At 52.8% G+C, this 17,968-nt stretch overlaps 1 protein-coding gene and 1 long non-coding RNA gene across 3 annotated transcripts; one reads left to right on the top strand and one right to left on the bottom strand.

The window, feature by feature from the left end:
* Positions 1-922: 922 nt before the first annotated feature.
* DVL3 (dishevelled segment polarity protein 3) lies at positions 923-17,391 on the top strand. Of its 2 annotated transcripts, XM_077879858.1 has the most exons (16): positions 923-1,138; positions 6,485-6,554; positions 7,081-7,202; positions 7,326-7,435; positions 7,630-7,765; positions 7,951-8,044; positions 8,266-8,335; positions 9,000-9,139; positions 9,324-9,400; positions 9,516-9,583; positions 9,738-9,887; positions 10,654-10,785; positions 10,971-11,138; positions 14,129-14,344; positions 14,438-14,848; positions 15,715-17,391. In XM_077879858.1, exons 1-16 carry the CDS (start codon positions 978-980, stop codon positions 15,744-15,746), a joined length of 2,157 nt encoding a protein of 718 aa, XP_077735984.1. In that variant the 5' UTR covers positions 923-977; the 3' UTR covers positions 15,747-17,391. The 2 variants fall into 2 exon arrangements, with proteins under 2 accessions (XP_077735984.1, XP_077735985.1); XM_077879859.1 differs by having other exon boundaries at positions 14,438-17,391.
* Positions 4,199-14,977, bottom strand: LOC144302493 (uncharacterized). The gene is made up of 4 exons (XR_013369394.1): positions 11,448-14,977; positions 10,300-10,451; positions 8,184-8,420; positions 4,199-6,602 (listed from the first exon to the last, which is right to left on the bottom strand). It is a non-coding gene; the product is annotated as an uncharacterized LOC144302493 (long non-coding RNA).
* Positions 17,392-17,968: the final 577 nt, after the last annotated feature.

Genomic DNA, 17,968 nt, shown 5'->3' on the forward strand with positions numbered 1-17,968 from the left:
AGGAGATCTATCAGGGATAGATTATACCTAATTCTGGTTTGAGACTTACCGTCCCAGTCATGCACTCATTTTCATTCTTGTGCTCATTTAGCCTCAGTCCATTTATGAAGCCACTGACTGCTCTGCACCTAGAAATTGCAGTGAGGCTAGAGGGAATCAGAACTCGATTCTGTTCTATTCTCAAGGAACTTAATTTGGAAGACTCAGTGACAGCAGCTATGTTTTCCAACAGACCCTAAAAGGACCATGTGAAGGTCACTTTCCCCCATCCACACCTGGTCAGAGCCACCCCCCCCCCCCCCCACCACCACCACCAAAGTGACCCCGGGCTGCTGGGGCACAGCGCTTCCGCCTCGGGTCCGGAGCCGAGGCCCTGAGGAGTCCGAGAGGGCGGCCCTCCTGGTGAGAGCCGCCCTCCGCGGTCCGGGGGCCCGGGCGCCCGCCACCAGGCTCCCCGCGGGCCGGGGGCCGCAGCGCCGCGGCCGAGCTCTGCGCCCGGCGGGTGGGCGGGGCGTCCGCGGGGCCCGGCGAGGCCCGGCCATCTGCCGAGAGGCCAGCGCGGCTCGGCGGCGGCCGGGGGCGGGGCGGGGCTCGCGCCGGGGCGGGGCGGGGCCGCCCGGGGGCGGGGGCGGGGGCGGGGGCGGGGGAGGGGAGCGGGCCGAGCCGCGGCGCAGAGCCGGGAGGGCCGCGGCCGCCGGAAGAGTCGCCGTCGCCAGCGGAGCGGGGCGAGTGGGGAGCGGAAGCGGCGGCCGCGGCGGCGGCAGGCGGCGCTGGGACCCGGGAGCGGCCGGAGAACAAGGGAGCTGGCGCCGCGGCCGGCCGCCGAGCGAGGCTGAGCCGCTGGGCCCGCCGCGCGCCGCCGCCGCCGCCGCCGCCGCCGCCGCCGCCGCCGCCGCCGCCAGAGGCCCGGCCCGGCCCGGCCCGGCCCGGCCGCCGGAGCAGGCCGCGCGCGGGCCGCGGGCCCCGAGGCCGGAGCCATGGGCGAGACCAAGATCATCTACCACCTGGACGGGCAGGAGACGCCGTACCTGGTGAAGCTGCCCCTGCCCGCCGAGCGCGTCACCTTGGCTGACTTTAAGGGCGTTCTGCAGCGACCCAGCTATAAGTTCTTCTTCAAGTCTATGGACGACGATTTCGGGTGAGGATGGCCCCCGCCTCACCTCCGGGGGACCCCGGCCCTCCCGGCTTCTCGGGGCCCGCGGGGCCAGCTTGGGCTCCCCTTGCTGCACTGGCTTCTGGCCCTACTCTGGATTCCAGGCGGCGACCTGGCCATTTGGGGGGCCGCCTGGCTTTTTCAGAGGCTGGAGTGCCAGCCCCTTTAGGGACTCTCCTTTTACCTTGGGGGGGGACCTAGCCCCCCCATTTTAGGAGGACGTCCAGCTCCCCAAGAGCAACCAGAGTTCCAAGCCCCCTTCACCTCCTCAGAGACCAGCGGCCCACTTAGACACACACACCCCCACCCGATTCCAGAGCCGAGTCCCCAGCCGTCCGCCTGCCAAGGGAGCCACCTTTTTAGCATAGAATTGGGGTGTTTGGCACTCGGCCTTTGCCCTCTCCATCTTTTCAGCTCCACCACTCAGCCATATTTGGAGTAGTGCATACAGGGGCTATGCAGTGGGACTTTGAACTGGGGGGAGGGGGAGTTGGTGAAGGGGTTTTCAGGGGCCAGGTTGCAAGCTAAGCCAGCAGACCTAATGTTTATTTAGCTGTCTCCCCTTCCTTGTGGGGTGTTCAGGATGTTGTCAGGGAATTGGAGTGCCTGACCCCTGAGAAGTCCCCCCTGGCCTAGGTGCTGATTTCCCCTCCAGATGGTGGCCAAGGGGGAGATCTTGGAAAGGGCCTCAGAGCCTGGATGGGAGGGCCAGGAAGAGTCTCTTGGTGTTCTTCATCTTCTCCCTGGCGGGGTCTTCTCCACCCAGCTGCAGGGCTTTGGACAGGCGGAGTTTGGAAGCAGCCACTTCCCCTTTAAGAGGGGATGGAATGTTGGAGCCCGGAAGGTTCTGTAGCAGCTGGCCTGGGAGGGGGAGTCTAGCCCATCCCCTCGCCCCCCCCCCCACAACTCCCAGGGGACTGGGGGAGGGGGAGGCCCCCAGACTTGCCTGTCCCACAGTAACTGGGCACTGGGCCTGGAGGCCTGTGGGGAAGGCTTTCCCCAGCCCTCCAGGCCTAAAGGCTGTCTCTCCAACCCCAGTCTGAGGCCTGCACTGCTCCCTGGAGCTGAGGCCTCAGAGCTGAGTGAGGGGAGACATTCTCCTTCCCTGTGTTGATGACTCTGGCTTCTCTTCCAGGACCCCTGCCCTCTTGGCCCTAGAAAGCAAGCACCTTCTCTCTTCTACCTAGCATGTTTTGCTGTCACCTTTCCCCACGGAACTCAGGGTTTGATGAGCCCATGAGATTCTGTGTGAGAGTGCTTTGTACAGTGGGAAGGGCTATGCAGCTTTTGACCATTCTTCTGTTGTTCTTCCTACCCTGGGGTGGGGTATTCCTGGTGTTGTGATGGTTGTCTGGCTTCAGTCCAGAGACGGACACCCCTGATTGGAAGATTCTGAAGAGGGATCGATCTGCAAGGGGTGAGAGTGAGGGGACAGATGCCTTGGCCTGGTAAGAGAAAAATAGATTTGGAAAAGAACAAGATGCAGCCTCAGGGTATGGGATAAGGGCAATCAGCTAGAGTGTGCTGGAGCCACCCTGGGACCAGATGCCTTTGAGGGACTAAGACAGGCCTGTGTCTCCACCCTTATCTCACCTCTGAACCCACTGGGTTTAGCCCCCACCTCCTAAACCTATACCTCTCTGGGCTGCCTCCCACTACCCCCAGGCTGCTGTCAAGCCAGGCCTAACTGCAGTTATAGGAAAAACCCCATTACATCTGCTTACTGTTGACTTATTGTTCTTTAAATCTACTATCAGTTCACTCATTCTTTCTTAGCTTGACCCAATCAGTAATATGAAATCAAGGTTTGATTTTCTATTTGTATTTCTCAAATATGTTAAAAATAAATACTTAACTACTGAATTAAACATTCAGGTGCACTTGAAGCAATCTTTCATACATTAGTGGTACTTGAGTCATCTTTTGCAAAATATTATAGTAGACTGTTTTAACAGGGTTGAGAACAAAGCTAAAGGAGGAGATTTTGTTTTTATCCACAGAAGGATTATTGAGCAGGAGAGGGCTGGTAGGGCTGTCTTGTCACAGAAAACTCGTGACTGAGAAGTATATATATTTCATTTATTTATTTAACAGACTCTTTCTATGGTGCTTCAGTGTGCATGCACTGGTCTAAATGCTTTTCAAATCTTTACTCATTCAATCATCTTAACAGCCCTATGAAATAAGCAGTAATATCTCCGATTTATAGTTGAAGAAACTAGAGCACAGAGAAAACTTAATTAACTCAAGGCCATACAGCTAAGTAAGTGGCAGAGCTTGATTCTGCATAAGAAATTGGCTCCAAAGTCTATGACCTTAATCACACAATGGTAGGTGTTATTATTATCACCACTGAACAGATACATGCTCTCTGAGGGAGATGCTGAGCCTTGGCAAACTGTAAAGGTGATAGGGCTGCCACTTATCCTAGCCCCATGAGACCAGGGTCGGGCAGAGGCCATCGACCCCTGCTGACAGATGGGACAGTAGGTCAGAGCCTGCTCTCCAGGCTCACCCTATGAAGTTCTGGTTTGTAGGGCGTGAGGACTCCCCATCTCCCATCTGGTCTCCAGAAGTACTTGTCAAGCTAAAGCAGAAAGGACCCTCTTAAATGACTTGGGAAATGGAGGAAAAATAAACATTTTCAGCACTGAGGGAGTTGGTGGATGGATGCTAGAGTGACCTTGAGCCGTGGGCAGGAGCATCTTGGGAAGTTGGGCTACCAACTATGCTGCTCCCTGCTCCACATCACATACTGCCCAGCCTCTGGGCCTTCTACCCAGAGCACACTGCTCTTCCCTTGTCTTCCCCAGGTCCACAATTTCCCATCCTCTGCGTTTAGCTTTTAAAGTTATAGGACTTTATCCTCTTTATCCTTACACATACCAAGCTCCTAGCCAGGACCTGACACCTAAGTAATACTCAACAGCTGTCTGTCCAGTGAACACATCTGCTGCTCTCAGGTTCTGACCACTTCCTACTTACCATATAGTTGTATGAACTATCCATTGGGCCATAACCTCTAAGGACAAGGTAGACTCCTGGTTTTTTTTTAGACTCCTGGTCTGATGCTTCTTGAGGTTTATACAATGGCAAGCGCAGGATTTAAAGCCTGCTGGGTTCTTAGTAAAGGCTTTTTAATTGAATGAATGATGATGAGTGATACGCAGATTTGTTTGGTCTCTGCCCTTAGGAGCTTACACCTAGTTGGAAAGAGAGTGTGGAACTTGCTAAAAATTGACACGGTTAATAACAAGCTTTTATTGTAAGCCTAGATCATGCCAGGCATTCACAAATCCCAGTTACCAGGACAAGACAAAGGCTTGAAAAGTTAAGAAACTTCTCTAAGATAGGAGGGCTAATAAGTGGCAGAATTAAAACCCAGATTTGTTCAACTCTGCTTGGGGCCTGTGTGTGTGTGTGTGTGTGTGTGTGTGTGAGGGAGAGAGAGAGAGTGTGTGTGTTAATGCTGTGCAACGCTGAGCCCCTGAGGCATTCATCTCCATGGTGGGAGGGGAGGACTGTCTGAGGTCCCCCAAGGCTGTTGCTGAAGATCAGCTGATCCATATGAGTCAGCAGAGCCTTGGTGACCTGTTGGTGACCCCTAGAAAGAGAGGAAACATCTGTAGCATGGAGCTGTGTGATGGGGCCTGCTGGGGAAGGGGGTGGGGGGGACTCAGCAGCAGTTTCCCACCACAGGGAGACCCTCTCCAGAGCAGATCATCTGCCCTGTGACCCACATACCCCATTTTCTTTTGAGCCCCAGTTCCCATAATGGGGTGCAAGCTTCGGGTACCCTGTAGCCAAGACTGGCTGGTGACTCTGAGCTACCTCTGTGTCCCTTCTTTTTAGCACATTCTATCCCTAGGCTTTCTGCCATTATGGCTTGACCAGGATAATTAGAGCTGCTTTCCCAGGGTCTTTGTGGGGTTGGAAATGGTGGAGGAACCAGAGCTGGGTGGGAGGGAGAAGGGCAGGCTCCGTCTTCAGACTTGGCGGTGAGTCCAAGAATGTGAGCATCACAAAGAGCCAAGCACGTTCCCGGCTCTGGGCAGAAGCTGCTCCAAGAACAGGACTAGGCTTCCCAGCTTCCTTCCTTGCTATTTTCTCTCTGCTCACAACCAGGCATGTGTCCCCGATCTTGTCTTGTCCCCGATCACATCTTTCCCTCTCTGTACTCCTGGGTTATTTGACACAGTCTGCAGCCATCAAACTTTTCCGTTCCTTTCCCTGGCCCCAAACTGTAATCATGGTCTGACTTCTTGCCTTGATGCATCCCTTTAGCCAAACTACATGCCTGTGTACACATCCACCCCCTCCATATCCCACATCACTGTCTCCCCACACCCGCGCCACACACACAGATCCACATCACCTGTCACTGTATGGGGAAAAATGTGAAATACTATGAAAAGACCATGGGTTTTGGAGTCAGGAAAGCTTGGCGTTGAATTCCATCTCTGACATCTTCCAGCTTTGTGACCTGGGACATGTTTCTCCCATGTCTACTGAATGTTTCTCCATTTCTTTATTCATAAAATGAGGATCTTGTCCATACAATGAAGGTGATGTGAATATTACACATTCTTACTACAGGAAGATAAGATGGTATAATAGGTAAGAATAAAGGCTGAAGAATCACACTGACCAGGATTCAAATTCCAGTTCTTATTAGTGGTGTGACTGTAAGTGAATCTCTGAACCTACTAAGCCTTAGTTACTGTATCTATCTTAGCAATGCTGTGAGTATAAAAAGAAGTGATGCAAGTAGCTTAGTGCTTGGCCCATGATACATGCCCAGTAAATGAGAGCAGTTTGTACTATTATCATAATGGCAGTGGAGGATGTTCAGTAAATACCTTTCCCCCTTCTCTTTCCTAAACTCATCATCCACACCTCCCAAAAGAATGTCAAGATTCCCAAGAAGGGAAAGACAGAAATAAGGGTGTGCTTTTTCCTTGTTTAGGGTCAGAGGGAAAGAATAAGTCCAGCCCAGAAGAGCTATGTTGGGCTGGGCTAAGCACTCTCAGGTTCTAGGGAGTAGCCACTCTCAGGGCAGATAACACTTTGTCAGGTGTAATTTGCAATCACCTGATGACTGAGAGGACACCCTAGGATGACACATGGCCTGGACAGGGCTGTTGTCTTCCTGGTGGTGCTAAAGAGCTGTCCCTAAGTGTTCCCCACTTCTGCTCCCACTTGAATAGGCTTAGGTTAGTGGCATGATTCCCAGTTTAGGGTGGAGAAAGGACCCCCTGAGTTAGGATTGTGATGACACTTCCATTTCTACCCCAGAAAGCTCATTCTGACACCCCCACCCTTTCCCTGCAGAGTGGTGAAGGAGGAGATTTCTGACGACAATGCCAAGCTGCCCTGCTTCAATGGCCGGGTGGTGTCCTGGGTAAGGAGCCCTCCTTAGCCCTCTCTCTTCTTGCGTTCCTGTGGTGGGCTAGACAGAGGAAAAGCATAACTAAGATTGTAGCTGGTGGGTTTATCCTTCAGTATCTGAATTTCCCCTGAGTTTTCTACCTGAACTGTTTCTCACTCCGGATTCTGTAGCCTTAGTGAAAGGTGAGGGGTGGGGGTGGAATGTGGGGAAGGAAGGGGTGAGAAACACTCATTGGAGACACAAATGTCTCCTTTGCCCTTTGAGGCACTTTGCCTGAGCTTCCAGCCAACTTCTCCCTTGGACCACTGACCCTTATTCTCTGTCCCCATCCCGCTACAATAGCTCATGCCCCCCATCCTCACCGTCTACCAGCAGTGAGTCCGTTCCTCATCACAGCTGACCTTTCACAGTCCTATCTCTTCTCCTCCATGCCCCCTGCTTCATTCTCCCCAAGGCTGCATGCCCGGCCAGAAGCCAACTATCTGCTTTTTCCCTGGTGCCCCTGTACCACACTACCCACCCATTCTATCCCCATCAGTTGGTGTCTGCTGAGGGCTCACACCCAGAGGCAGCTCCCTTCTGTGCTGACAACCCATCAGACCTGCCACCGCCCATGGAGCGCACAGGAGGCATTGGGGACTCCCGGCCCCCATCATTCCAGTGAGTGTGACCTGAGAGTGGAGCGGGCCCATGGGAGAGGGCTGCATCTGCTCAGCCAAGGGCTGGGGGAGGAGGGAGCCCCCAGCCTGCCCCCTCTCCCACCAAGTCTTCTCTTCCCTGTAGCCCTCATGCTGGTGGAGGCAGCCAGGAGAACCTGGACAATGACACAGAGACGGACTCCTTGGTATCTGCCCAGCGTGAGCGGCCACGCAGGAGGGACGGCCCAGAGCACAGTGCGTCTTTCCTAAACAGATGTCTCCCCTCCCCACCCCTACACCTTCCTCACTGCTTCCATTCAGCTACCCACTTCTCTGCCCTTTCCTGAGCTCTGGATGTGCCTGCCCGCAGCACAGCCCTTAGCCCAGCCCTGTGTCCTCCCTTCCCTCCTGTGTCAGCACTGCGAACCCAGCTGCCTCTATTCCCACAGCAACCCGGCTAAATGGAACTGCAAAGGGGGAACGGCGGCGAGAACCAGGGGGTTATGATAGCTCATCCACCCTTATGAGCAGCGAGTTAGAGACCACCAGCTTCTTTGATTCGGATGAGGATGACTCCACCAGCAGGTGGGGCTTTGGGTTCATTGGTACTTTGGGGCAGGTGACCCCTGAACAGTCCTGACCCCCTCACCTCCCAGGATGGTGGTACCCTGGGAGGGCAGTGGGTTTTGCATGGGGGACTTGGGCCCCGCAGTGCCTCTTATGGGGCAGGGCTGGGCCAGCCTGGTGGGGAACGACTGTGGGCCCTCCAGGTTCAGCAGCTCCACAGAACAGAGCAGCGCCTCACGCCTGATGAGAAGACATAAGCGGCGGCGGAGGAAGCAGAAGGTTTCACGGATTGAGCGGGTACGGGCCTGAGATGCCAAGGATGGGTGGGGGTACACTGAGCCCTGTCCAGGCAGACCCAGGGTGTTGTGCTTCCTTAGATCCCCTCCTATCGGGCCAGCGTTTGAGCCTTAGAGGGGAGGGAGCGCTGAGGGCTCACCTCGAGGAGGAGCTAGTTGGGAGCAGTGAGTTCTTGCCACCCCAGCGGCCACTGCGACAGACAGGGCCTCTGTCTATTCCAGTCCTCATCCTTCAGCAGCATCACGGACTCTACCATGTCACTCAACATCATCACAGTCACTCTCAACATGGGTGAGTCTGGTGAAATAATACTCTTGAGCTCCTGCTGTATGCCAGACACCAGGCAGGAGCTCAGCGAAATACAAGATAATGTTTCCTAAAAAAAAAAAAAAAAAAAAGGTTAATGTTTCCTGCCCCTGAGGAGCGCTCTCTCATGAACATAAGCTAGTACATAAACTGGTCATTTCCATATCCCAAGATCAGGGCTATGGCAGAGACAAGCACAGAGAGGTGTGGAAGCAGAGGATGACAGCAGGGAAGGCTTCCTGGAGGAAGTAATTTCTGATTCCTATCCCCTTTCCGTTTTTCAGCATTGCTTGTTGTTCTCTGATTTCTGCCTTAGGTACTGTCTTTAGGAGATAGCTCGATGTAGTGAAAAGAGCCCCAACCTTGGAATTTAAGTCTGAGTTTGAATCCTGGCTCTGCCACTTAATGGCTTAGAAAAGTTATCGAAGTTCTCCGAACCTCGGTTGCCTGCTTTGTAAAATGGGACTAAGAATCCCTGCAGCAGAGCTAGCAAGGACTAAATGGAAGTATGCTTGACCATGCTGAACACAGGGCCTGATTCAGGTTCAGTGAATGTTCATCCCAATCCCTTTCCACCCTTTTCTAATAAGGGGTTCAGAATCTGGGTAGGAACTTTGTTTCCCTCTTAAGGTTGTATCACTCTCTGTAGAAAAGTACAACTTTCTGGGCATCTCTATCGTGGGCCAAAGCAACGAGCGTGGTGACGGAGGCATCTATATCGGCTCTATCATGAAGGGTGGGGCTGTGGCTGCAGATGGACGCATTGAGCCAGGAGATATGCTGTTGCAGGTACCGTTGCCCACCTGGAATGGTGGTGTGGATGGGGAGTAGGGAGATAATCCCTGTCCCCTGCACCCTGCTCATTTAGAGCCCACTTCTTGGTAGGGGGAAGACCTCTTGATCCACTAAGGTCAGCCTCCCTACTCACCTCCCCAACCCAGCTGCTTATCCCACTTCTGGTCCTCTCACCCAGGTAAACGAGATCAACTTTGAGAACATGAGTAATGACGACGCAGTCCGGGTGCTGCGGGAGATTGTGCACAAACCGGGGTATGGATGGCATGGGACATTGGGAAGGAGAGGGCAGGAATTTCTGGCCATCATGCCAGGGGATTGGTCTAGATTCCGCGTATCCTGCCCTTACTAGGGACACCCTTGCTTTCAGGCCCATCACCCTGACTGTAGCCAAGTGCTGGGACCCAAGTCCACGTGGTTGCTTCACACTGCCCAGGAGTAAGTGGTTGGGGGACTTGGCCCTAAAGCTGGTGCTTGGCACATGTGAACCCTGTCTCTCCTTCCTTCTGTGTTGCCTGAACCCTCATACCTACCCTATTGGGCCTGGCAGTGGGCAGGGTGGACAGCCCCTGACCTCTCATCCTCCCTGCAGGTGAGCCCATCCGGCCCATTGACCCTGCAGCCTGGGTCTCCCACACTGCAGCCATGACCGGCACCTTCCCTGCCTATGGCATGAGCCCCTCCCTGAGCACCATCACCTCCACCAGCTCTTCCATCACCAGCTCCATCCCTGACACAGAGCGTGAGTGCCCAACCCTGCCCCCTAGGCCCAGCAGATGCGGTCAGGTGGGAGGGACTGATTAAAGCCCACATGGAGACTCTTGCTTAAAAGTCATAGCGGGCTGGAGAGGAGGCTGAATTCATTCCAGCTACCTCACACTGCAGCTTCTTCCCTCAGTGGACACCCGACCCTCACTAAACAGTGTTTGCCTCTGAACCTGTACTGAACACCCAGCAAGCCTCAGTTTCCTCTAGTAAAATGGGACCAATGATCTGCACTCTACCAGGTTCTGAGGCGACGGATGGAGGTTTAATGAGAGGATATAAATGAAGCTTCAATTCTAGTATGTGGCATAAAGTAAGCACTCAGTAAAAAAACTGCCATTTTTACTATAGCACTCATATTATACAGTATGCTAAGCACCTTCACTTACATTATTTAGTTCTCTCTTCAAATATCCTTGCAAAATATGGGGTGCCTAGGTGGCTCAGTTGGTTAAGCATTGGACTCTTGACCTCAGCTCAGGTCTTGATCTCAGGGTTGTGAATTCAAGCCCTGTGTCAGGCTCCACATTGGGCATAGAGCCTACTTTAAAAAAAAAAAAATCCTTGCAAAATAAATATTAAAGTCCCTATTTTTACAAAAGAGGAAACTAAGTGTCCTAGAAGTCAGTAATGTGCGTTCAACATTGGTCCATGATTTTTGGGTGGTAGAACTGCAATGCAGACTCTTCTCTACCTAACTCTGTAGCTCCTTTCTGCCTCACCATTCTGCCTCCCACCCCCAGGCCTAGATGACTTCCACCTGTCCATCCACAGTGACATGGCTGCCATTGTAAAAGCCATGGCCTCCCCTGAATCTGGGCTGGAGGTCCGTGACCGCATGTGGCTCAAGATTACCATCCCCAATGCTTTCATCGGTGAGAGGGCCCCATGGTGGGATGAAGGGCAGGGTGGGGAGTGTTGGGAAGGGCAGGCTGGGGGCTGAAGATCTCCCTTGGTCCACTTCTTTGAGCTGGAACCAGCCCCAGCCTTGTGGCTTCTGTGAGGTCAGATGAGCCCAAGTCAGGTGGGCCTCCCATTCAAGTGGCGGCCTTGCCCCTAGGCTCGGATGTGGTGGACTGGCTATACCACAACGTGGAAGGCTTCACTGACCGGCGAGAGGCCCGCAAGTATGCCAGCAACCTGCTAAAAGCCGGCTTCATCCGCCACACTGTCAACAAGATCACCTTCTCTGAGCAGTGCTACTACATCTTCGGTGACCTCTGTGGCAGTATGTGCCTCCCTGACCTCCTTGCTCGTCTCCTGGCTGGGAGTGGGGAGGTGCCCAGGGATGTGGCAGCAGACCCCCAGACACCCATGGGAAGCAGGAGTGGGCAGCCAAGCTGGGGGCCCAGCTCGAGCGCTGACCCAGGCTTCCTTCTCTAGTAGAAGCAGAGCCCAGTTGGGCCTTTTCACCTGCTCTGTGTCCCCATCTTGGGGTGGGCATTTTCAAAGTGCCTCCTCTGTTTTTGGCACCATGCAGGTTATTTCTAAGCATCATGTTGCTCTCACTCAGTACTCACAACCCCCGCCTCCTCACCTTCAGGGAGATGGATCACTATCCCTATTTCAGCTGAGGAAACTGAGACTTCGAGAAGTTCAATAGTCCACCCATTCTCACAGCCAGATGCAGAGGAGTTAGGCCTTGGGTCCAGGTCTTTCTGGCTCTAGAGCCCTTTTACTTACTACCATCTGGAGCTGTGTAGGTGTGTGGTGTTGCCGAAGCATTGTCCTAGCAGAGTCAAACAAAGGTCCTATGGTTGGCCCCTGATCACCCTCCCAGCACCAAGCAGGTTCCACCAAGGCCAGACCTGGGGCTGGCCTGAGGCCCCAGGTCCCCAGCCTTCTCAGACCCTTGAGGGTGGGCCAGGCCTTGGGATGAAACTGGAGAAACTGTCAGGGCCATCTTATAGAGGGACTCTGCAAGCTGCATCGAGCAGTTTGGGCTTGATCTCGAGAGAGTGCAAAGCTAATGAGGGCTTTTAAGGAGTAAAGGTGTGCAGGGAACCCCCTCTTTTCCTGAGCATGTAGATAGCCCTTGGGAAGGAAGGGGAGTCCTCAAAACAGAACAACATTGCTCAGGGCTGGGAGCAGAGGCCCACTCCCAGCAGCCGCCTCTACCTCAGGGAGTCTTTGGTTAGTCCAGTGGTGCTTACTGGCTAAAGTCCAAAAACTAACTTTTAAAATGCTTCAGATTAGGATCTAAAACTAGAAAGGCTATTGCTGCAGGGCATAAGTTCATGATGGAGGGTGATAGGTGCATAGGGTTTTGAAGTTGGACAGGTCTGAGTTCAAATCCTAGCTTTGCTCTCACTGTGAACATGAGTAAGTGACAGCCTCTCATTCCCTTAATTTCTTGATCTGTAAGTTGGAGGTAATACTAGAAACTCTCAGAGCTGTTTAGAGGTTAAGACCTTGTATAATGCTTTGAGCACCATGTTCGGCCCACAGTAAGTGCTCTAAAATGTTCTCCATTATTCATAAACTTAATTGATTCTAAGATGAACATTTCTTTCACATTTCAGTATCTCTGAAATTGGGGTGCATCTTATAATTAATGGCTTCTTACTCTATCCTGTGTGGTTATTATTATCATCATTAGAATAAGTCAGCCCTGGCCCTGAACCTCCGAGGATCCCTATAGCTTCTCAAGACAGCTGTGATTTTTGCTTAAGAGATGTTGTTCTATCCCTGGAGCCTCTTGGGTCTTCTACCCATGGCCAAGGCCCCCAGAAGCCCAGGTTAGAGATATGCTGACAGGTCTTTTGCTTCTCACTGGCCAGGGTCTCCTCAGCTGGGAATGTGGCAGGCTCAAAGGAAAGAGCTGGAGATCTGGAATCCCCAGGAACCCACAGTCACTCCCTTCAGGACAATAGCCTGGAGGCTGAAATAGTCACCAGCTCTTGGGGCATGAGCCAGGGCAGGCCCCTGCTTCTCACCACCACTACACCCTGCTAGCTGCAGGCCTTAACATGTTGATGGCTTGGCCGGTAGATTCCACAGACCACCTCTCCTGACCTCTTCTCCTCTGGAAGGTTGGGCTGGCTTATTTAAGGACTTGGAACGAAGGGCTCCATCTGTATCCAGCACCTGGCCTGGAGGGCAACTCTAGCTCTCTCAGAGCTCTGGGACCTGGTATGATGAGGTGTGAGCAAGGGGTGTCCCAGCCACGTAATCTCTTTGGTGGCCCCTTGTATCCCCTTTTAGGTAATTCCAATATTGGTCGGGGCAGCCTTGCCTTTAAGGACTGCACAGTTTACTGTGGGAGCAAGAGACATGAAACAAGTAATGTTAATACCCTGAGATGAGTGCTGTCAAGAATGAGGCCTGGCTGGGAATGGAGTGGAGGACACAGAGGAGGCACCTAAGTTGTTCTCTTTCGGATCCCTTTCCACCTTCCACAGCAGCACCAGAAAATCGATCTGAGCCAAGGGCTTTCTTTTGTATGGGGAGGCTCTGAAAGGCCTGTTTGTTTTGGCCTATAATGGGTATTTTTTTTTTTAGCCCTAGGTGAAGGGTGAGGGCAAAATTTCACCTAAATTTCCCCAAACTGCTCCCTACTTCTTACTAATGACTCACCTGGAAAGGTAAGACGAAAGTAAGCAACTCCTAGCTTCTGCTCTGGCTACAATTTGGATTGACCTCAGGTGGGTCATTTAACCTCTCTGGACTTCACTTTCCTCACCTGGAAAAAATGTGACTAATTCCCTCTTCATAGGATGGTGGTAACATTTGCATGAGTTGAAGCGCTTTGTATTATGCCCAATGACTTGCAGGTTTGCAATACCTGTCTGCTATTTCAGTTTCTCATATTCCCTTAAGTGAACAGAAGAGAACATTGCCCATCTAGTTTACTGAGGAAGGAGAGGAAACTGTCAAATACTTGGAAGGGGGCCTCCCTGGGACTGGGAGTGGGGTGTCAGGATTCTGCCTGGAGCATCTGAAGTGGGGTGGGGACTCAGGGCCTTCCTGAGGAAGGTGTTTCTTGGTGTTGTGTCTGCAGTCTCCCTCTCCACCATCTCCGGTGGGTGGCACAGGGTGGGTCTGAAGAAGTGAGAGATCTCTGACCTCTGCCTCCTCTCATTTAGGGAATAAACTTCCACTGCTGTTAGGTGTCATAGTAAATGTACCGACCTAGACTGGGGACCTCTCTCTCCTGACCTAGGGGTGTGGGGGCAGGGCACAGATCCAACTCATCTGGGCCTCCCCTCCCCTCCACAGACATGGCCAACTTGTCCCTCCATGATCACGACGGTTCCAGCGGAGCCTCTGACCAGGACACTCTGGCCCCTTTGCCACACCCTGGGGCTGCGCCGTGGCCCATGGCCTTCCCTTACCAGTACCCGCCACCCCCACACCCCTACAACCCACACCCAGGCTTCCCAGAACTGGGGTACAGCTATGGTGGGGGCAGCGCCAGCAGTCAGCACAGTGAAGGTAAGGTGGAGGGGGTGGAGGGTGGTGCACAGCCCCAAACTGCTTCTGCAAGCTCTGAACATGCCCCGCTGGGGGCCTGCCTGTCGCCTATAGGCAGCCGGAGCAGTGGCTCCAACCGTAGCGGCAGTGACCGGCGGAAGGAGAAGGACCCGAAGGCGGGGGACTCGAAGTCGGGCGGCAGCGGCAGCGAGTCGGACCACACAACCCGCAGCAGCCTGCGGGGGCCTCGGGAAAGGGCACCCAGCGAGCGCTCGGGTCCTGCCGCCAGCGAGCATAGCCACCGCAGCCACCACTCAATGGCCAGCAGCCTGCGCAGCCACCACACGCACCCGAGCTACGGCCCCCCTGGCGTACCCCCTCTCTACGGTCCCCCAATGCTGATGATGCCCCCACCGCCCGCGGCCATGGGGCCCCCAGGAGCCCCACCGGGCCGCGACCTGGCCTCCGTGCCCCCCGAACTGACCGCCAGCAGACAGTCCTTCCGCATGGCCATGGGAAACCCCAGTGAGTTCTTTGTGGATGTGATGTGAACAGGACCCCTCCCCTACTTCCGTCCCACCCCTACACCTGGGCGGCTGCGTCCCTCTCTCCATCCGTCCATCTTTTTTACTTTGTCTGGTACCTGAAAGGGAAATAAATTGAACTAAATTCAGGCGCGCTAACTGCTCGCTGGGCGCAGTGAGGGCGGGGTGCACCCACCACCAATTGCCGCTGCGGCCCCTAACCTGCCACCGGACCCAGCTTGTCCCTCTACCCACTAACCGCTGCGCAGGACTCCCAGGACCCTTCATGTCACTGGGACCCGACTTGCTGGTGCTGCTCCTTATTCCCCACATACACTTCAAGAATTGACCCCCGCAGACCCCCTGAGGGCCTGTTCACCCCTTTATCCCCACGTTTCTCCCCTCAGGAACCTCGCACCTTTCCTTCCAGCTACATCCACCCTTCATTAACCGCATCGCCTCCAGCATGTGTGCCAATCTCTTAACTTTTTCCCTGCACTACTGACAACAAAAAATACTTGCTTCATCCACCCCCCCTCTAACTGCCCAACCCACCCTACTCCACCCCAGCCACTGCTTCAGTGCTGCATCCTAGAGCTGTGGTCACTTCCAGTAACCATCCACACTATCCCAGCCTGTGCTAGCCTTTACTAGAAGCCCAGAAAGGCCTCCTAAGTTGCCTGAGCTGCTAGCGGCTTCCAGGAAGCATAACTGTTCTACCCCTATATCCATACTCCCCCATGCCTGCTGTATGTGCTGGTTCCATCAGACCCCTAACCCTACTAACCAGGCTCATCTCACCTCTGGGCCTGAAACATTTCTTTTCTTTCTTTTCTCTTCCCTCAATTTTTCCTGGGCCTGGAGCAGCCAAGAATTTCGGGCTGTTTGACTTTCTGTGAGCCCCCAGCAAAGGGAGGCCCAGCCTCCGAGGAGACCAGAAGCCCTGCTTCAGCAGCCCCTCAGGGCTTCCCAAGGATGTTCAGCTCCCACACCTACACTTCAACATGTTGAGTCACTAGGCTTTTGTGGAGGGCTCCAAACTCTCACCCATGTATGAGAGACTCTGTTCCCCTTTCCCGAGAGTGCCCCATCTCTCTCTCTCTCTCTCTCTCTCTCTCTCTCTCTCTCTCTTTCTCTCTTTCTCTCACACACACACATACACACATGTGCCTATGCAAGTTCACTTAAGCCTCAGGGCTGGTCCCTACCCAGAGGGCCGGACCCTCTCTCCCAGGTCGTAGGGCTGGTCCCGACTTCCCTGTCCCCTCCCTTATAGCCCTCAAGCCTCCCACACATGTCCCCATCATCCTCCTACCTGGATAAAGCTCATAAGCTGGATCTCAGGTTAGGCTCTGCAAAGGACTTCCCAAGCAACTGACAGGTTGTTCTCACCCTGCCCCTTACCCCACACAACCATCTGTGATTTCACAATCACTATGATACCCCAGAGAAAGGTTGGGTAGGGGGACTTTTGGGAATCCTGAATGCTAGGTTTTATTTTTTACCTTATTCTCCAGTTTAAGCAAATCATGACTTTCTCTTTAAGCCTCTTCTATAAATTCTCCTGGCTGACTGAGGCATCTATATTTTTAGGACTGGGGTGTCAAGAGTAGGATTCAGTCTTAAGCTCCAGGCTCTGGGGCAAACCAAGGTAGAGATATTTTGGCATTTATTCATTTAACAAGTACTTCCTGGGGTATTTGGTGACCAAGGGCTGTGTTGGAGGCATGACTCAGTCTTGCTTACGTTCTAGGAGCTCTAGATTTGCTCCCAACCAAGGCCATGGCTTTCTCCCACCACTACAGGACTGGTTCCTATACTTTTCCTTTTCTGATTCTGCCTTGTTCAACTCCCTTGAGAATTCCTCCACTATTGCTCATGCCTTCTATGTTGGTGCTCCCAGTGTTCCATCTTTGGTTCACTTCTCTTTCCTCTGTTTACTACCCAAATGGTGTCATCTATCCTGATGTCCTCAATTGCCACTGATACACTGGTGATTCTAAAATGGCTATCTCCAGCCACAACTTCTCTCCAAATTTTAGATCTGTGTTATCCACTGGACGTCACCATGGACATATCTATATGGACTCAACTCATTTCCCCCATCAAGTGTGTTCCTCCTTAATTCCAACTCTGATGATCTTTAGCACAGTCTACATAGGCATACCAGCTAGGAACATTTATGGACTTAAATTCTTCCCCAACTCTTACTAGTCAGCATATCATATCCATTCCACTTCAACAGTCTTTCTTGAATATGGTCCTTCTTCTCCCCCCGCCTCTACCCTAATTCATAGGAGCACGGGATTGGAGTCAGGTTGTTCTGGGCTTGAATCCCAGCTCTACTACTTTTTGGTTTCGTGATAAGAGAGTTACTTAATCTCTCTGAGCCTCAATTCCCTCATATGTAAAATGATGATAATAATACCTACCTCACAGGGTTGTTGTGAGGATTTAAATTAGACTTGTACGAAAAGTGCCTAGCACAGTGCCTGGCACAGAGTAGAATAGGTGCTCAATAAATGGTAGCTATTATTATTACTACTACTACTATTATTATTTATTCTAAATTGGTAGGGTATTATTGATTGAAGATAAAGCTTTTGGAAAGGTAGCAGTGAAGATCTGAGTGCCGGTTCAAGATTTAGAAATGCCTGTATTCAGTCACTTAATGGATTCACATGGTGACCACTGTTTGAGGAAGGCCAGATCTTCATCCTGCCACATTCTGGCTTCTAGCAGGAGGATGCTGGGACAGTAGGGTTTGTAACCAGGTTTGCCCTTTTTTGCCCTTCCTCCCATGATGGGCTCAGCACCAGTGAAGGCATAAGGGAAGCTCTCCGTACAGAAAGAGAAGAGCTAACAGATTTTCTTCGGGTCCTGTAAAAGTCAAGCAGGGCTTTCATATCTGAGGGTTTGCTCTGTCTTTTCTTCTCAGCTTGGGTGTGAAGATTAACTCTGTTCATTAGAGAAGGGATTTCAAGTTCCATGTCCAGCTAAACTTGCCAGCAGTTTTTTAAGCAACATATATGCCATCACTAGAAGGCACACAGGTCCTGGCCTCAAGGGGTCACATAGGTATGTGTAGTTGGGATAGAACAGACATTCTTGAAAAGCTTTG

This window comes from Canis aureus, chromosome 31 (genome assembly GCF_053574225.1).
Source record: "Canis aureus isolate CA01 chromosome 31, VMU_Caureus_v.1.0, whole genome shotgun sequence".
Taxonomy (NCBI): domain Eukaryota; kingdom Metazoa; phylum Chordata; class Mammalia; order Carnivora; family Canidae; genus Canis; species Canis aureus.

Coding starts and splice junctions, on each gene's coding strand:
- DVL3 (XM_077879858.1), top strand. CDS start 978: ATGGGCGAGACCAAGATCATCTACCACCTGGACGGGCAGGAGACGCCG. Junction 1,139..6,484: donor TCTATGGACGACGATTTCGG/GTGAGGATGGCC, acceptor CTTTCCCTGCAG/AGTGGTGAAGGAGGAGATTT. Junction 6,555..7,080: donor ATGGCCGGGTGGTGTCCTGG/GTAAGGAGCCCT, acceptor TATCCCCATCAG/TTGGTGTCTGCTGAGGGCTC.